This window comes from Panicum virgatum, chromosome 2N, assembly GCF_016808335.1.
Source record: "Panicum virgatum strain AP13 chromosome 2N, P.virgatum_v5, whole genome shotgun sequence".
NCBI lineage: Eukaryota > Viridiplantae > Streptophyta > Magnoliopsida > Poales > Poaceae > Panicum > Panicum virgatum.
Genome location: NC_053146.1, coordinates 51,626,029 through 51,638,724, shown reverse-complemented (window position 1 = coordinate 51,638,724; position 12,696 = coordinate 51,626,029). Strand labels below are relative to the sequence as shown.

Below are 12,696 nucleotides of genomic sequence, written 5' to 3'. Positions count from 1 at the left end.
TAGTGGTATTTGAAGTTTGACCAAATTATTAGACAATTTGGTTTTAAGGAAAATAAAGTAGACAATTGCATATACACCAAGTTCAGGGGGAGTAAATTTGTCTTCTTGGTGTTATATGTGGATGATATTCTTTTAGCCAGCAGTGATATCAATTTGCTACTGGAAACCAAGAAGTTCCTATCTTGTAAGTTCAATATGAAAAATTTTGGTGAAGCATCTTATGTTTTGGGCATTGAGATTCACCGAGATAGATCCAATGGGATCTTGGGATTATCTCAGAAAACATATATTGAGAAAGTACTCAAGAAATACAATATGCACAAATATTCAGTTTCGCCTGCTCCTATTGTCAAGGGCGATAAATTTGGGACATTTCAATGTCCAAAGAATGAATATGAAGCTGCGCAGATGAAGACTATCCCATATGCAAGTGCAGTGGGAAGTATTATGCATGCACAAGTGTGCACTCGCCCTGACTTAGCATTCATAACTGGGATGCTTGGCAGATATCAATCCAATCCTGGAATTGATCATTGGAAGGCCGTTAAGAAAGCCTTGCGTTATATACAAGGCACTAAAGATCTCATGCTCACATATAAGAAATCTGATAACCTTGAAGTTGTGGGTTATTCGGATGCTGATTTTGCGAGATGTGTTGATACTAAGAAATCCACGTCAAGTTATATCTTCACACTCGCTGGTGGAGCTATCTCGTGGAAAAGCTCCAAACAAACAGTTACTGCTTCATCAACGATGCAAGTAGAATTTGTAGCATGTTATGAGTCCACAGGACATGCAACTTGGTTAAAGAACTTCATCCCACGATTAAGAGTGGTGGATAGTATCTCAGGACCACTCACTTTATACTGCGATAATCAACCAGCAGTACTTTATTCGAGTAACAACAAGTCAAGTGGTGCTGCCAAACACATTGACATAAAATACCATATTGTGAAAGATAGAATTCAAGATCAGACAATAGATTTGAAATACATAAACACAAAGTTTATGTTACCGGATCCTCTTACTAAAGGCCTACCGCCCAGTATATTCAGAGATCATGTTGACAGCATGGATTTGGTAGAAAAGCCTTTGATCTTGAATTAATTGGGACCGTGAAGATACCATCTCCCCATAAACTAAGAGGACTCATTTTGAGATATAATAGGAACCATAGTCATTTGGTTCAATAGTACTTAATTGACTATTGTAATCTATTGTCTTGGTGTACTATTTATCATAAAGTGAGTCTATACTTTTATGTAAAATGATGTATGAGCTCTTAAGTTAAAGAAGTTTGTTTTGATGTAAACTAGTGTACGATAGTAAATAGGGTCTCTCAGTATATTATTGACCGTTATGATCCTTTTATCTTTGTATACTATTTTATTGATAAATGAACTTATAATGTTTTAACCTTACGATCAAGGGGGAGAATGTTGGAAATGATCTCAGCTGTTAAAACATAAATGAATGGATAGGATCTAAACCATTAAGCCTCAAATGGTTTTGCTGAGCCCAAGTTTTGCTGGAAACTTGGCCCTCAAGTTTAGTCAAAACTTAAACTTTAAGTCTTGCCAAAAACCATTTGAATCTCAAATGTTTTTGCCTATGATCAGTGAGCAATGGCCAATTGTTTTGGTGTTAGTTCCCCTAGTGCACAATAGTATAAATAGAGGAGATGGTCATGATCAATTGATAACCATCTATCTCTCCTCTCATTCATTCTTGATCAAACCCATCTATTGCAAGCACTAGGAAGAGTCACATATACAATCTACACATCTAGATGGCTTCTCCATTTAAAGAAGGTATGCCTATACCTTGATTTAAGTATGTGCATGTGATTCATTAGGATCTAGTCGATCAAGAACATCTAACAGTTCAGTGTAGCAACATCTAAGCAACGTATATGTACACCGGCGATCTTGGCCTGTGCTAGCGAGAGGAGGTAGGCAGGCAGCTGACGAAAGCCCGAAACACGCACGCACGAGCTAGCGCACGCCACGGGGAGGGGGGATTGAGAGGGAGACTGACGACGGAGCTAGAGTGACTTTGGGGTCGTGTGGATGTAATTCAGCATATATTTTGTCATTTATGTCTCTCATATTTGAACTGTTGTGTACTGTTTAGGTGCTAATCAATGCCCAGTTAATGTCATAATACTCCGTACTCCCTCTGTGTTGGTAAAGAAAGTCGTTTAGGACAGCGACACGGTATCCAAAATACAACTTTGACCTCTTACTTTTTAAAAAAATTTTATAGAAAAGTAATATACGTAAATTTTTATGAAAGTATTTTTCAAGACAAATCTAGTCATATAATTTTCACATTTGTAAACTCATCGACTTAAAAGTTATTGATGATTTATATTCTCAATATTTGACACAAATCTTGTTCAAAACGACTTCCTTTACCAATACGGAGGGAATAAATTATCATGATAACCATAAATGAGTTTTAAAGTCTTTTATGGGCGTAAACAAAGAGATAACGGCTACTTGAGGGCAGGCGCGCCTATATAAGTGGACTGGAAACATTCAGGTCAATCTCTCTCAATTTCTCTGTCATTTTTCCACCTCTCGCTGTGTTGTGAAATCGAGCTGCTGGATCTCGCCGGCCCTTAATTTAGCGTGCACTGAGGAGGAGGGTGAGCGGTATCTCTGAACCCTTGTCGTCGTGAAGTCTGCACGAAGGGCGGCAATAAGGTTTCAAGGTAGCGCATCTGCGCGACCATTCGAAGCTCGTCTTTCCTCTGCGCTGTCTCATCTTCGATCTGCACAGGGGCGAATCGTCATTGCGTGTCGCATCTAATTTTATTTGTGTTCTTCTACCTGCTGTTAGGACTAGCTCGCATTATGTATTTAATTATTTATGAAATATCTCTCAAACTAAAATCTGATAATAGAATAATACGCATATTTCCAACATCCTGTACTCAAGCTCAATCCGGATCGGAGAGGCGCCGCGATCACAGAGATGTCCGTGAACTTGCCCGGGATGGCGAGCATTCAGCAACCAAATCGACCGATGCCGTTGCAAAAACAGTGAGACCCAATTGGGCACATGATCAGAACAACAAAAGCACATCAACAGTTGACACGCATCTTTACTGCTTTACGGCCGATCGATGGCGCCGGGAGAGAAAGCTTTTCCTCGGCCGTCGCGGAAGATATGCTATGCATGCACGCACGGCTCGGGTGGTGGAAGCAAGCAATCTTGCACGTACTTCTGGAAACATGCCGGTTTCCTCGCTCCATCCCACCACCTATCCGTCGCGAAAGCTAGCGCTGAAAAAGTTGCGAATCTGGCCTGGTGTCTTTTCACGAAAGTCCATTTGCAGCGCTGGTATTCGAGTTACACGCACATGCGGCCACACGGCCACGCCCAGGGTGTACACGAAAAGCGGAAGTGGAACAGCAATGGAGGGTTGAAATGATCTCGCACGTAGTTGAGTTGGACCGGCCCACTGGTTTCCTCGAAATACTGTGAGCTGCGGTGATTGGGCCCATCGATCTGTTTCGGGCCGGTCGAAATCAGGGCCCAGAACATCGAATTGGTTACATTACATCGCTTGTAAATTTCACCGAAACGAAAAGAAAGAAAGAAAAGATCAATCCAAAAAAAATTGACCAATCGCCAAATTTTACTCCTGAGAGCTCTGAGCACCAAACGAACATACACGTAACAAAGAATAAAACACTGTACCGCAAATGCCACTGTACACCGATCTCCTTACTGCAGATAGAAGCATCTAAGATCTATCTAAAACCAATGAATTGACTAGCTAATCCCATAAATCCCCGACCAAACTAGTACCACCGATCAACCAATGGATCACTCGCTAGCTGCTTCCGCGATCGCGCTCAATCTCTGCACCGCCGCAGCACGGCGAGCGACGACACCTCGGTGGGTGGGGCCGACTCCCCACCTCGCCTTCCCCACGGTTCGGTCGCCGGACTCCGCCGCCTTGGCCGCGCCGCCGTATGACCCGCCGCGCGCGTGGTCGCTCTTCCACTCGCCGTCCGCGTGCGCGCTCACGACGAGGAGCGGCGCGACTCGCCGCCGCCGCTTGTTGCTGGCGGCACCGGCCTTACTCCTGAGCAGCGACGGCGCGCCGGCGGCAGCACAGCCCACGCCCGCGGTGGCGACGGCGACGGCGGGCGCCGTTCCTAGAGCCGCGGAGGCCCTGGCGGCGAGCGCGGCCATGTCCTGGGCGGGCAGCGGCCGCCCGAGCATGGCGACCGGCAGCGCGAAGTAGAGCTGCCCGGGCTGCAGCGCATCGCGCGCCGACGGGCGCGCCGAAGTCCAGCTCGTCCGAGCAGCAGAGGAAGCTAGTACCCGGCGACGACGGCGGCCAGGGCATCGTGTGCCGTGACGGGCGCCGCGAACTGCGCCAGGGAGCCGTCGAGGCCCACGACCTTGGCCGTCAGCGCGCACACGGACTCCGCCGCAGCCGACGACACCGCCGTGGAGCGGGAAACGCAGGAACCCATTGGTCTTGGTCTTCTTCACTTGTGATCTCTGTCTCTGGCTCTGCGTAGCGGCGAGGATGATCCGACATCCAACTATCCAATTCGATATGGTTAGAGACAGGTTCAGTCGCCGCTGCTTCTTTTATACTAGGAGAGATGCTTGGGGAGGGGGGCGCAGGATTATTACAACATGAGCAAGGATTCAGGTTAACCCAGCACAATCCATCCGTCTACAAACTGTATTAACAGACATCCAGACCTACACATCGTAACAATATGCTCCAGAGAGGCCCACCTATACGGATTCAGGAAGTCACCAACAGACTGAAGTTCTTCTCTGCAACTGCCACAGCTTTAGCCACCAGGTCCGCCTGGAGATTTCACCTGAAGAAATTGCATGCTAAAAGTACAAGAAAAATAAAATTTCCACAATGCAGAATCAGTTCAGGAAATAAGTTTCAAGTAGCCATACAATAACCTGAGCACCAGTAATTCCAACATCTCACAGCAAAGCTAAGTTCTAGAACACACATAGAGCAAGAGCAAGATCATGCAGCCGTTAACAGCTTACAGACAAATCCAAGAGACGCTTCACACTAACTAGTAAGCTAAACACATCAGAGCTAAGAGAGACTACTACTACTATCCATTAAGCCATTAGACAAAGATCCAGCGAGCATGATGGCAAGAAGAACTGCAAATACCATTTATGCAAAGTGCTGCAAGCCGCGGAAACATATATATGCCATCTGGGAACTGTGATCACCAGTACCCATTTCCTTCATCATCTTAGAGACCTTGCACTAGCAACTTGACTTTTTCATGCACTTGAAGCGGAAGTGCTACCTCTTGGTTCCTCATCTGTAGAGGCTGCTCTTAGTGCTGCAGGAACACAAATTTTGAAAGTGATATCAGCAACTTTAGGAACCGATTTGCCATCAATATATGTTTTGTTTCTCACCAACCAAAATAACCAACAAGTTTCCATCAATTGCTAACCAAAAAACACTAACTTATTACCCATAGCTACACCAGACAATCGCACAGAATCAGTAAAGAGAAGATGGACTTCAAATTTCAGAGAAACATATCTTATCATCCAATAGCTAAGGAATGTGCACTGTCAAACATGGGCACAAAGCAAACATCTGAAGTGGTACAGGAGTGACAATTTTAAATTTTAACTGCTGCATAACTTCATGTCTCATCCTAAATTTTTAGTCAGGAATACATCATCCAAAATGATTTGTTCAACAGATGGATAAATTCTCTCATATCCAGCCAATTTCAAGGACTCAAGAAACAAGAACATCAGGTAGCACTAACACAGTTTAAGGATATTACACTTAAATAAACTCAGTGCTATGAATCATATTACCATCATCTATATTTTTACATTGCTAACAAGAAACATCTATAGTTTCATGAAAAATCAGGAACATCAGTAAGTGCTAAAATTGACAAATTAAGTATCGTGAAAACTCTACCTGGAGTGCAGAAGCTCATGAAGGGAACAACATAATCAGGGAGACCCAGTTCCTCAGGCATCTTCCCCGCCTGGCTAGACTTTAAGTCAAGGCTGAAGATGTCACCAATGTTTGTATAAAGAAAAATGACATCAATACTGTTAGGATTAATCTCACATTAGTTGTGGGGGGAGAGTTTAACTAACTTAAAAGTGTGGGGAGTCTCTCACCTCTTGGGTTAGCTTTTGGGGTGTAGAAGGACTTTCTTCGGGTGTGCGCCCGGTTGGGCCAACTCTCCTGGTTTTGGAACAACAATTGGTATCAGAGATGGGTCTGCAATCTCTTGTGCCCGTGCACATTCGGGTGGTGTAGGCCCGAAACCCAGTGGACCTGTGGGTGTGAGGCCCGTGTGTGCTCGTGTGTCGGGCCGGTCAGTGGTGGACCTGCGGGGGTGTGAGGCCCGTATGTGCTCGTGAGTGGAGCCGGTCACTGGTGGACTATAGTGTGGGCCCGGTCAGTGCTAAAGGGCACCAATATGTGACGGGAGAGATTGTTAGGATTAGTCCCATATTGGTTGAGGGGGGAGAGTTTAACCAACTTAAAAGTGGGGGGAGTCTCTCACCTAAGGGGCACCAATGTGTGACGGGGGATGTCGTGGTGTGGAAAACCACAGCCGGGTGGCGGAATGCACCCACCTAATCCTAAGTGTAGGATGTGCTTGGGGGCAGTCAAGTAATGCTCGATCTAGAGGCGTAAGAACACGGAAGCACACAAGGATTTAGAGTGGTTCGGGCCGCCGGAGCGTAATACCCTACGTCCACTGTGTGATGTATTGCCTGAGCTTGTGTGCAAGCTGGGGGAGGAGCTATGCCTGCCTCTGCATGTGTGAAAACTTGTGGAACCTCCTCTTCTACCGTGCGTGCTCTCCCTTTTATAAGCCCAAGGGGAGCAGTACACTGAGCGGGACCCCGATAGGTGGGCCCGGCGATGTATTATAAACTACACTTTGGCCTTCAATGCCTCAGATCCGGAGATCTTGTCGTCGGCTTCCGTGCGTAGCTTCTGACCAGGGATGGTCTTGACTTGTCCTGTCGGAGTAGAGTCTAGCCTCTGGAGCCACGCGTCGAGGTCATGATGAAGCGCCGAACTACTGACTCAATATGTTGTAGCAGCGTGCACTGTTGCTCCACTTAGTAGCTGGTCACCATGACTCGTCGCCCACGCGCGCGGCGCGGAGACACTGCTGCGTGCCTCGGTAACAGACGAGCCGCCTTGGAAACAGGCGGGCTTACCGTGTTGTCATGTCACGCCTGTCCAACCTGTGAGTGGGTATCCGATGCCCTGCCCTGGCAGCGCACGCCCCAACCACCAGCATTTAATGCGGCAGGAGAGCTGGCTTCAGGCAGAAGACTCGTGCCTGTGGGACACGTGGCGGCACCAGACCCGGGGGTCGGCGGCCGCGCCCACAGGGGCACGTGGCGGTTCCGGACCCCTGCCCAAGCAGGGAGCGGAGGTCTGGAGGTCGGCCCTGTGGGACATGTGGCGGCGCCGGACCTTGGGGTCGGCGGCCACTCCCACAGGGGCTTGCGAGGGCTCCGGACTCCTACCCAAATAGGGTGCTGGGTCCGGGTCCCTTGGCTGGCTCGATGACTCAGGCCTTCTGGAGATCCGGCTTCCACTTGTAGAGGCACAGGTCCGGCCCGCGGAGGTTCGGGACCTGTCCGCGAGAGTCCGGACCCATGGTCCGTGGTTGCCGCTCCTGAGCGCCTCCGTCCTTGTCTTGTAGGAGAGGGTACTCCTGTCTGAGTGTACCGACAGTGGTGAGTTTTTAACCAGCAGGTGGGGCCAAATCCATGTCGTGGTTGACGCCTGCTCGGACGGACCGCGCCGGTGTTCTCCGCGGGGGAATTCGTCCCCTGCAACGACAGAAGCTGGCGCAGCCGGTCTCCAAGTACTCTGGCCCCCCGTCCTGTACACAACTTGGGACTATTGTTTAGTAACTTGCCCACATGGTCCTGGATCCCGTTGGCAGAGGTCCTTTGAGATACGCAGCCAGACCTATGGAACAGAGCTTAGGAGGCCAGGCCTCAAGCTAGAATGAGGTCTGGACCTCTAGGTACGCAGTTCCGGGTACTAGGGCACCTGTTACAGAGTGGTGGAGTGCGCAGGCTTAGGGTACGGAACCAGGCTAAGCGGCTGCACAGGGCTCCGGACCACCCCCGGGAACAAGCACCTCTTCCCCGAAGCTGGCTCCTAAGGACCCGGACCCCCCTCTAGCATTAAGGGGGTCCCAATCTGAACCACATGCCGGCCAACTCAATTCGGACACAGGAGTGGGAACCACGCGTGGGTTAGTGCAAACAGAATGCGTAGATTAAAATTGGAATGTATCATCCTTAGTGGCGAACTGAGAATAAACTTTTCCTTTATAACTAGATGTACATGAGATATGCGATGTAAGCCAGAACACGGGTTTATGAGGTCGGAGCTGTCCGGACCTCCGGGCCCCCAGTCTTAGGTACTACGGTACTCGCCCTAGGGAGGTAGAGCATGCAGGCTTAGGGTCGGAACCAAACTAAGCGGCTACAAGACTCCGGACCTCCCCGGAGGGTGAGTACGCTTCCCTGAACCTGGTTCGTAGAGGTCCGGGCCCCTCCATTGGGGAGGCTCACCGGACTGGACCACACGGAAGTACTACCTAGTTACAAAGGAAAATATTTTATTCCCTGCTGGACCTCTAAGGGTAGGACTTACAGAGATGTAGAGTCGGGGGTGCGACCGGAGTCGGCTTAACATCGGAGAGAGCCACCAGAGTTGGCTTAGTGCGACCGGAGTGAGCTTTCCGCCGGAGCGAGCTTGGTGCGACCGGAGTCGGCTTTCCGCCGGAGCGGGCTTGGTGCAACTGGAGTCGGCTTTCCGCTGAAGCGGGCTTCCTCACATGAGTGAGGTATGCTGCGAGCTGGAATTTGTTGAAGCTGTGCTCCCCCAGACCTGCTTGATGACGGGCTGGGAGAGCATGACCCGCTGCCGCCATCCTGCTGACACGGGCTCTTGCCGCGCGAGTTCTGGCCCCCGGGCGTATCTTGAGGGGGCCGAGTGCCATGCACGGCCCTCAGCGGCCCTAGCGCACTTGTCCGCCAAGGCAAACAAGGTGGCAACAGTTTCCACCTGGTGTGTGGCCAGCTTCTCCAGCATCTTCTCGTCACGGACCCCCTATCGGAAAGCCGTGATAATAGATGCATCAGAAATACTGGGAATGGTTCCACGTACCTTGGTGAAGCGGGAGATGAAGGCCCGTAGCGACTCCTCGGGTTGCTACCTCACGGCGTGGAGATGGGTCTCCACACCGTGCTGTTGGTACGCGCTGGCGAAGTTCGCCAAGAACAGCACGCACAGCTCGCCCCAGGATTGGACCGACCCGGGGGAGAGGTTCATGAGCCAAGTCCGGGCTGGCCCGGTAAAGGCTACATGGAAGTAACTCGCCATGACGGCGTCGTTACCCCAGCCGCCATGATGACGGTGATGTAGACCTGTAGGAATTCCGACGGGTTGGTCGTCCCATCATACTTCTCCGGCAGGTGCGGCCGGAACTTGGGTGGCCAGGCCACCGCGCGGAGATACTCTGCGAGCGCGACGCAGCCCACACCAGCCACCGGGGTCTGGATATGACCCTGGGACCTTGGTGCCGCCGCGCCGAGATCGGCGTCGAGGTTCCGACCCTCGATATTGAGCCAGCACGTGCCCGCTCCATGGAGACGCGGGCGTCCTCTCCCGCACGCCTGCAGTTGAGTTCTGCCCGCAGATCAGCTGTCCGCGTGCTTCCCACTGTAGGAAAGCGCGCAGAGGTTGGTGCGCCACCCTGTCGTCGACGCTGTCCCGACCTAGTCCCCGTGGAGCCAGGGGTGGCTTGGGCCAGGATGATGAGGCGGTCGATGTCGTCGCGCCACTGCCTCATCACGTCCGGCGAGACCGCCAGATCTGGCGGGTTGCAGAGCAGCTCCCTGGCCGCGGCTATCGGCTCACTCGGAGCGGCCTGCGTGGGGGCTCTGGGGGCATGCTCCGCTGCATGCTGCTGCGCGCCGTGGGCAGCAGCCCTCGGCGTTGGACGGCGAGAGGCCTGCGGCGCGGGTGTCGCCGCGCTCTCCCCCATCGGGTGGTCATGGAACTCGACAATCCGAGCCATAGAGATGCCAAGTGGGCGATCAAGCGGAAACCAAGCTAGCCCATACCTGGCGCGCCATTTGTCGTGGTGTGGAAAACCACAGCTGGGTGGCGGAATACACCCGCCTAATCCTAAGTGTAGGATGTGCTTGGGGGCAGTCAAGGAATGCTCGATCTAGAGGCGTAAGAACACGGAAGCACACAAGGATTTAGAGTGGTTCGGGCCGCCAGAGCGTAATACCCTACGTCCACTGTGTGATGTATTGCCTTAGCTTGTGTGCAAGCTGGGGGGGAGCTATGCATGTCTCTGCATGTGTGAAAACTTGTGGAACCTCCTCTTCTACCGTGCGTGCTCTCCCTTTTATAAGCCCAAGGGGAGCAGTACACTGAGCGGAACCCCGATAGGTGGGCCCGGCGATGTATTATAAACTACACTTTGGCCTTCAATGCCTCAGATCCGGAGATTTTGTCGTCGGCTTCCGTGCGTAGCTTCTGACCAGGGATGGTCTTGAGCTGTCCTGTCGGAGTAGAGTCTAGCCTCTGGAGCCGCGCGTCGAGGTCATGATGAAGCGCCGAACTATTGACTTGGTCTTCTGTAGCAGCGTGCACTGTTGCTCCACTTAGTAGCTGGTCACCATGACTCGTCGCCCACGCGCACGGCGCTGAGACACTGCTGCGTGCCTCGGTAACAGACGAGCCGCCTTGGAAACAGGCAGGCTTACCGTGTTGTCATATCACGCCTGTCCAACCCGTGAGTGGGTATCCGATGCCCTGCTCTGGCAGCGCACGCCCCAACCACCAGCATTTAATGCGGCAGGAGGGCTGGCTTCAGGCAGAAGACTCGTGCCTGTGGGACACGTGGTGGCACCGGACCCGGGGGTCGGCGGCCGCGCCCACAGGGGCACGTGGCGGTTCCGGGCCCCTGCCCAAGCAGGGAGCGGAGGTCCGGAGGTCGGCCCTGTGGGACACGTGGCGGCGCCGGACCCTGGGGTCGGCGGCCGCGCCCATAGGGGCTTGCGAGGGCTCCGGATTCCTACCCAAATAGGGTGCTGGGTCTGGGTCCCTTGGCTGGCTCGATGATTCAGGCCTCCTAGAGGTCCGGCTTCCACTTGTAGAGGCCCAGGTCCAGCCCGCAGAGGTTCGGGACCTGTCCGCGGGGGTCCGGACCCATGGTCCGTGGTTGCCGCTCCTGAGCGCCTTCGTCCTTGTCTTGTAGGAGAGGGTACTCCTGTCTGAGTGTACCGACATGGGAGATTGTTAGGATTAGTCCCACATTGATTGTGGGGGGGAAGTTTAACCAACTTAAAAGTGGGGGAGTCTCTCACCTCTTGGGCTAGATTTTGGGGTGCAGAAGAACTTCCTCCGGGTGTGCGCCCAATTAGGCCAACTCTCCTGGTTTTGGGCTAACAAACACTGCCAAGCATTATAGGAGTGCGTGAGATGGCATTGGCAGGGAGTATCGTGTCGAGCTCAATGACTCTGCTTTGTGCCCATCCAGCTTCTCCGCTAGGACCAGCCACCCTCGACCACAGGTGGAGTGCACGCTCCTTTGTTCCTGCGAATCCGAGACAACCATCTTCTGTGGCGATGAGCGCGATGGGCCGTGAAAAGGTTGTGTCTGGCAGGTGAATCGTCGCCATCTCCCGCGTTGCCAGATCGAATTTCAGGACTGCGTCCGTTGTGTGAAACATGAAGTAGAGTGCATCCCCCACAATAGCACCGGGCATCAAATCCAAATTGTCAATGCAACCCAAACTGTCATTGATGTGCGGAGCAAAGGTGGGCTCGCCCCATTGCCCAACCTCAGACGAGTAGACGCGGGCGAACGTCTCACTGCGGTTGCGGCCAACTACCACGAAGACCACGATGAAGGGGCCATTGCAGCAGTCGAGGTGGTTGCAACCGGCGGCGGCACATAGCACCGCGAAATTCGACAACCACAAGTTCGGATCCGGCACCCGTGACAGCCTGGGCAGCTCCATCTTCTCGCCGGTGATGGGATCCCAGACGTAGAGGGTTGGATCCCACGTCTCGTCCACACGTCGTATGTTGTGGAAGAGGACGTGGCCGTGGCTGGCGTCGAGCACCATACAGTCGCGGCGGAGGTCGGCGGGGACCTGGCACCGGAAGGAGGACGTGGGGACGAAGCCCTTGAAGTTGATGATGGCGCCCAGCATGGGGGGCGTGCGGTGGAAGTCCCGGAACCGGTGGCGGAAGCCGCGGCCGGAGACGAGGCGGCCCCACCGCTTGCAGACGAGCGCTGCGCGGAGGAGGCTAGCCGGGTCATTCGGCGGAATGCGGAGAAGGACCTCCTCGAGGAGCTCGTCAAACAGAGGCGGCGGCGGCGTCATGCTGCCTTGTTGGTTGAAATCGGCGGGAGGCGGCGCTAGGGTTTGCTTGGTCGTGAGTTGTGACTTTGTGACTTGTGAGAGCGAGGGGATTGGATCACGGGATCTCTCCTCTCTCTCTCCCTTGTGTTCTTTATTAGACCCATTTGGGCCAAATTCTTCCCTACAGTTCGGTCCATTGCAATTTGCACATATCCAGCCAAATTTGTGTTCGGTTGGGGTTATCATGATTACTTTTTTCATTAA

At 52.3% G+C, this 12,696-nt stretch overlaps 1 protein-coding gene and 1 pseudogene across 1 annotated transcript; both read right to left on the bottom strand.

The window, feature by feature from the left end:
• Positions 1 to 3,679: 3,679 nt before the first annotated feature.
• Positions 3,680 to 6,242, bottom strand: LOC120661106 (annotated as a pseudogene).
• Positions 6,243 to 11,505: 5,263 nt separating this feature from the next.
• Positions 11,506 to 12,453, bottom strand: LOC120662736. The gene has a single exon (XM_039941821.1). It carries the CDS (start codon positions 12,451 to 12,453, stop codon positions 11,506 to 11,508), a length of 948 nt encoding a protein of 315 aa, XP_039797755.1.
• Between the last annotated feature and the right edge of the window lie 243 nt (positions 12,454 to 12,696).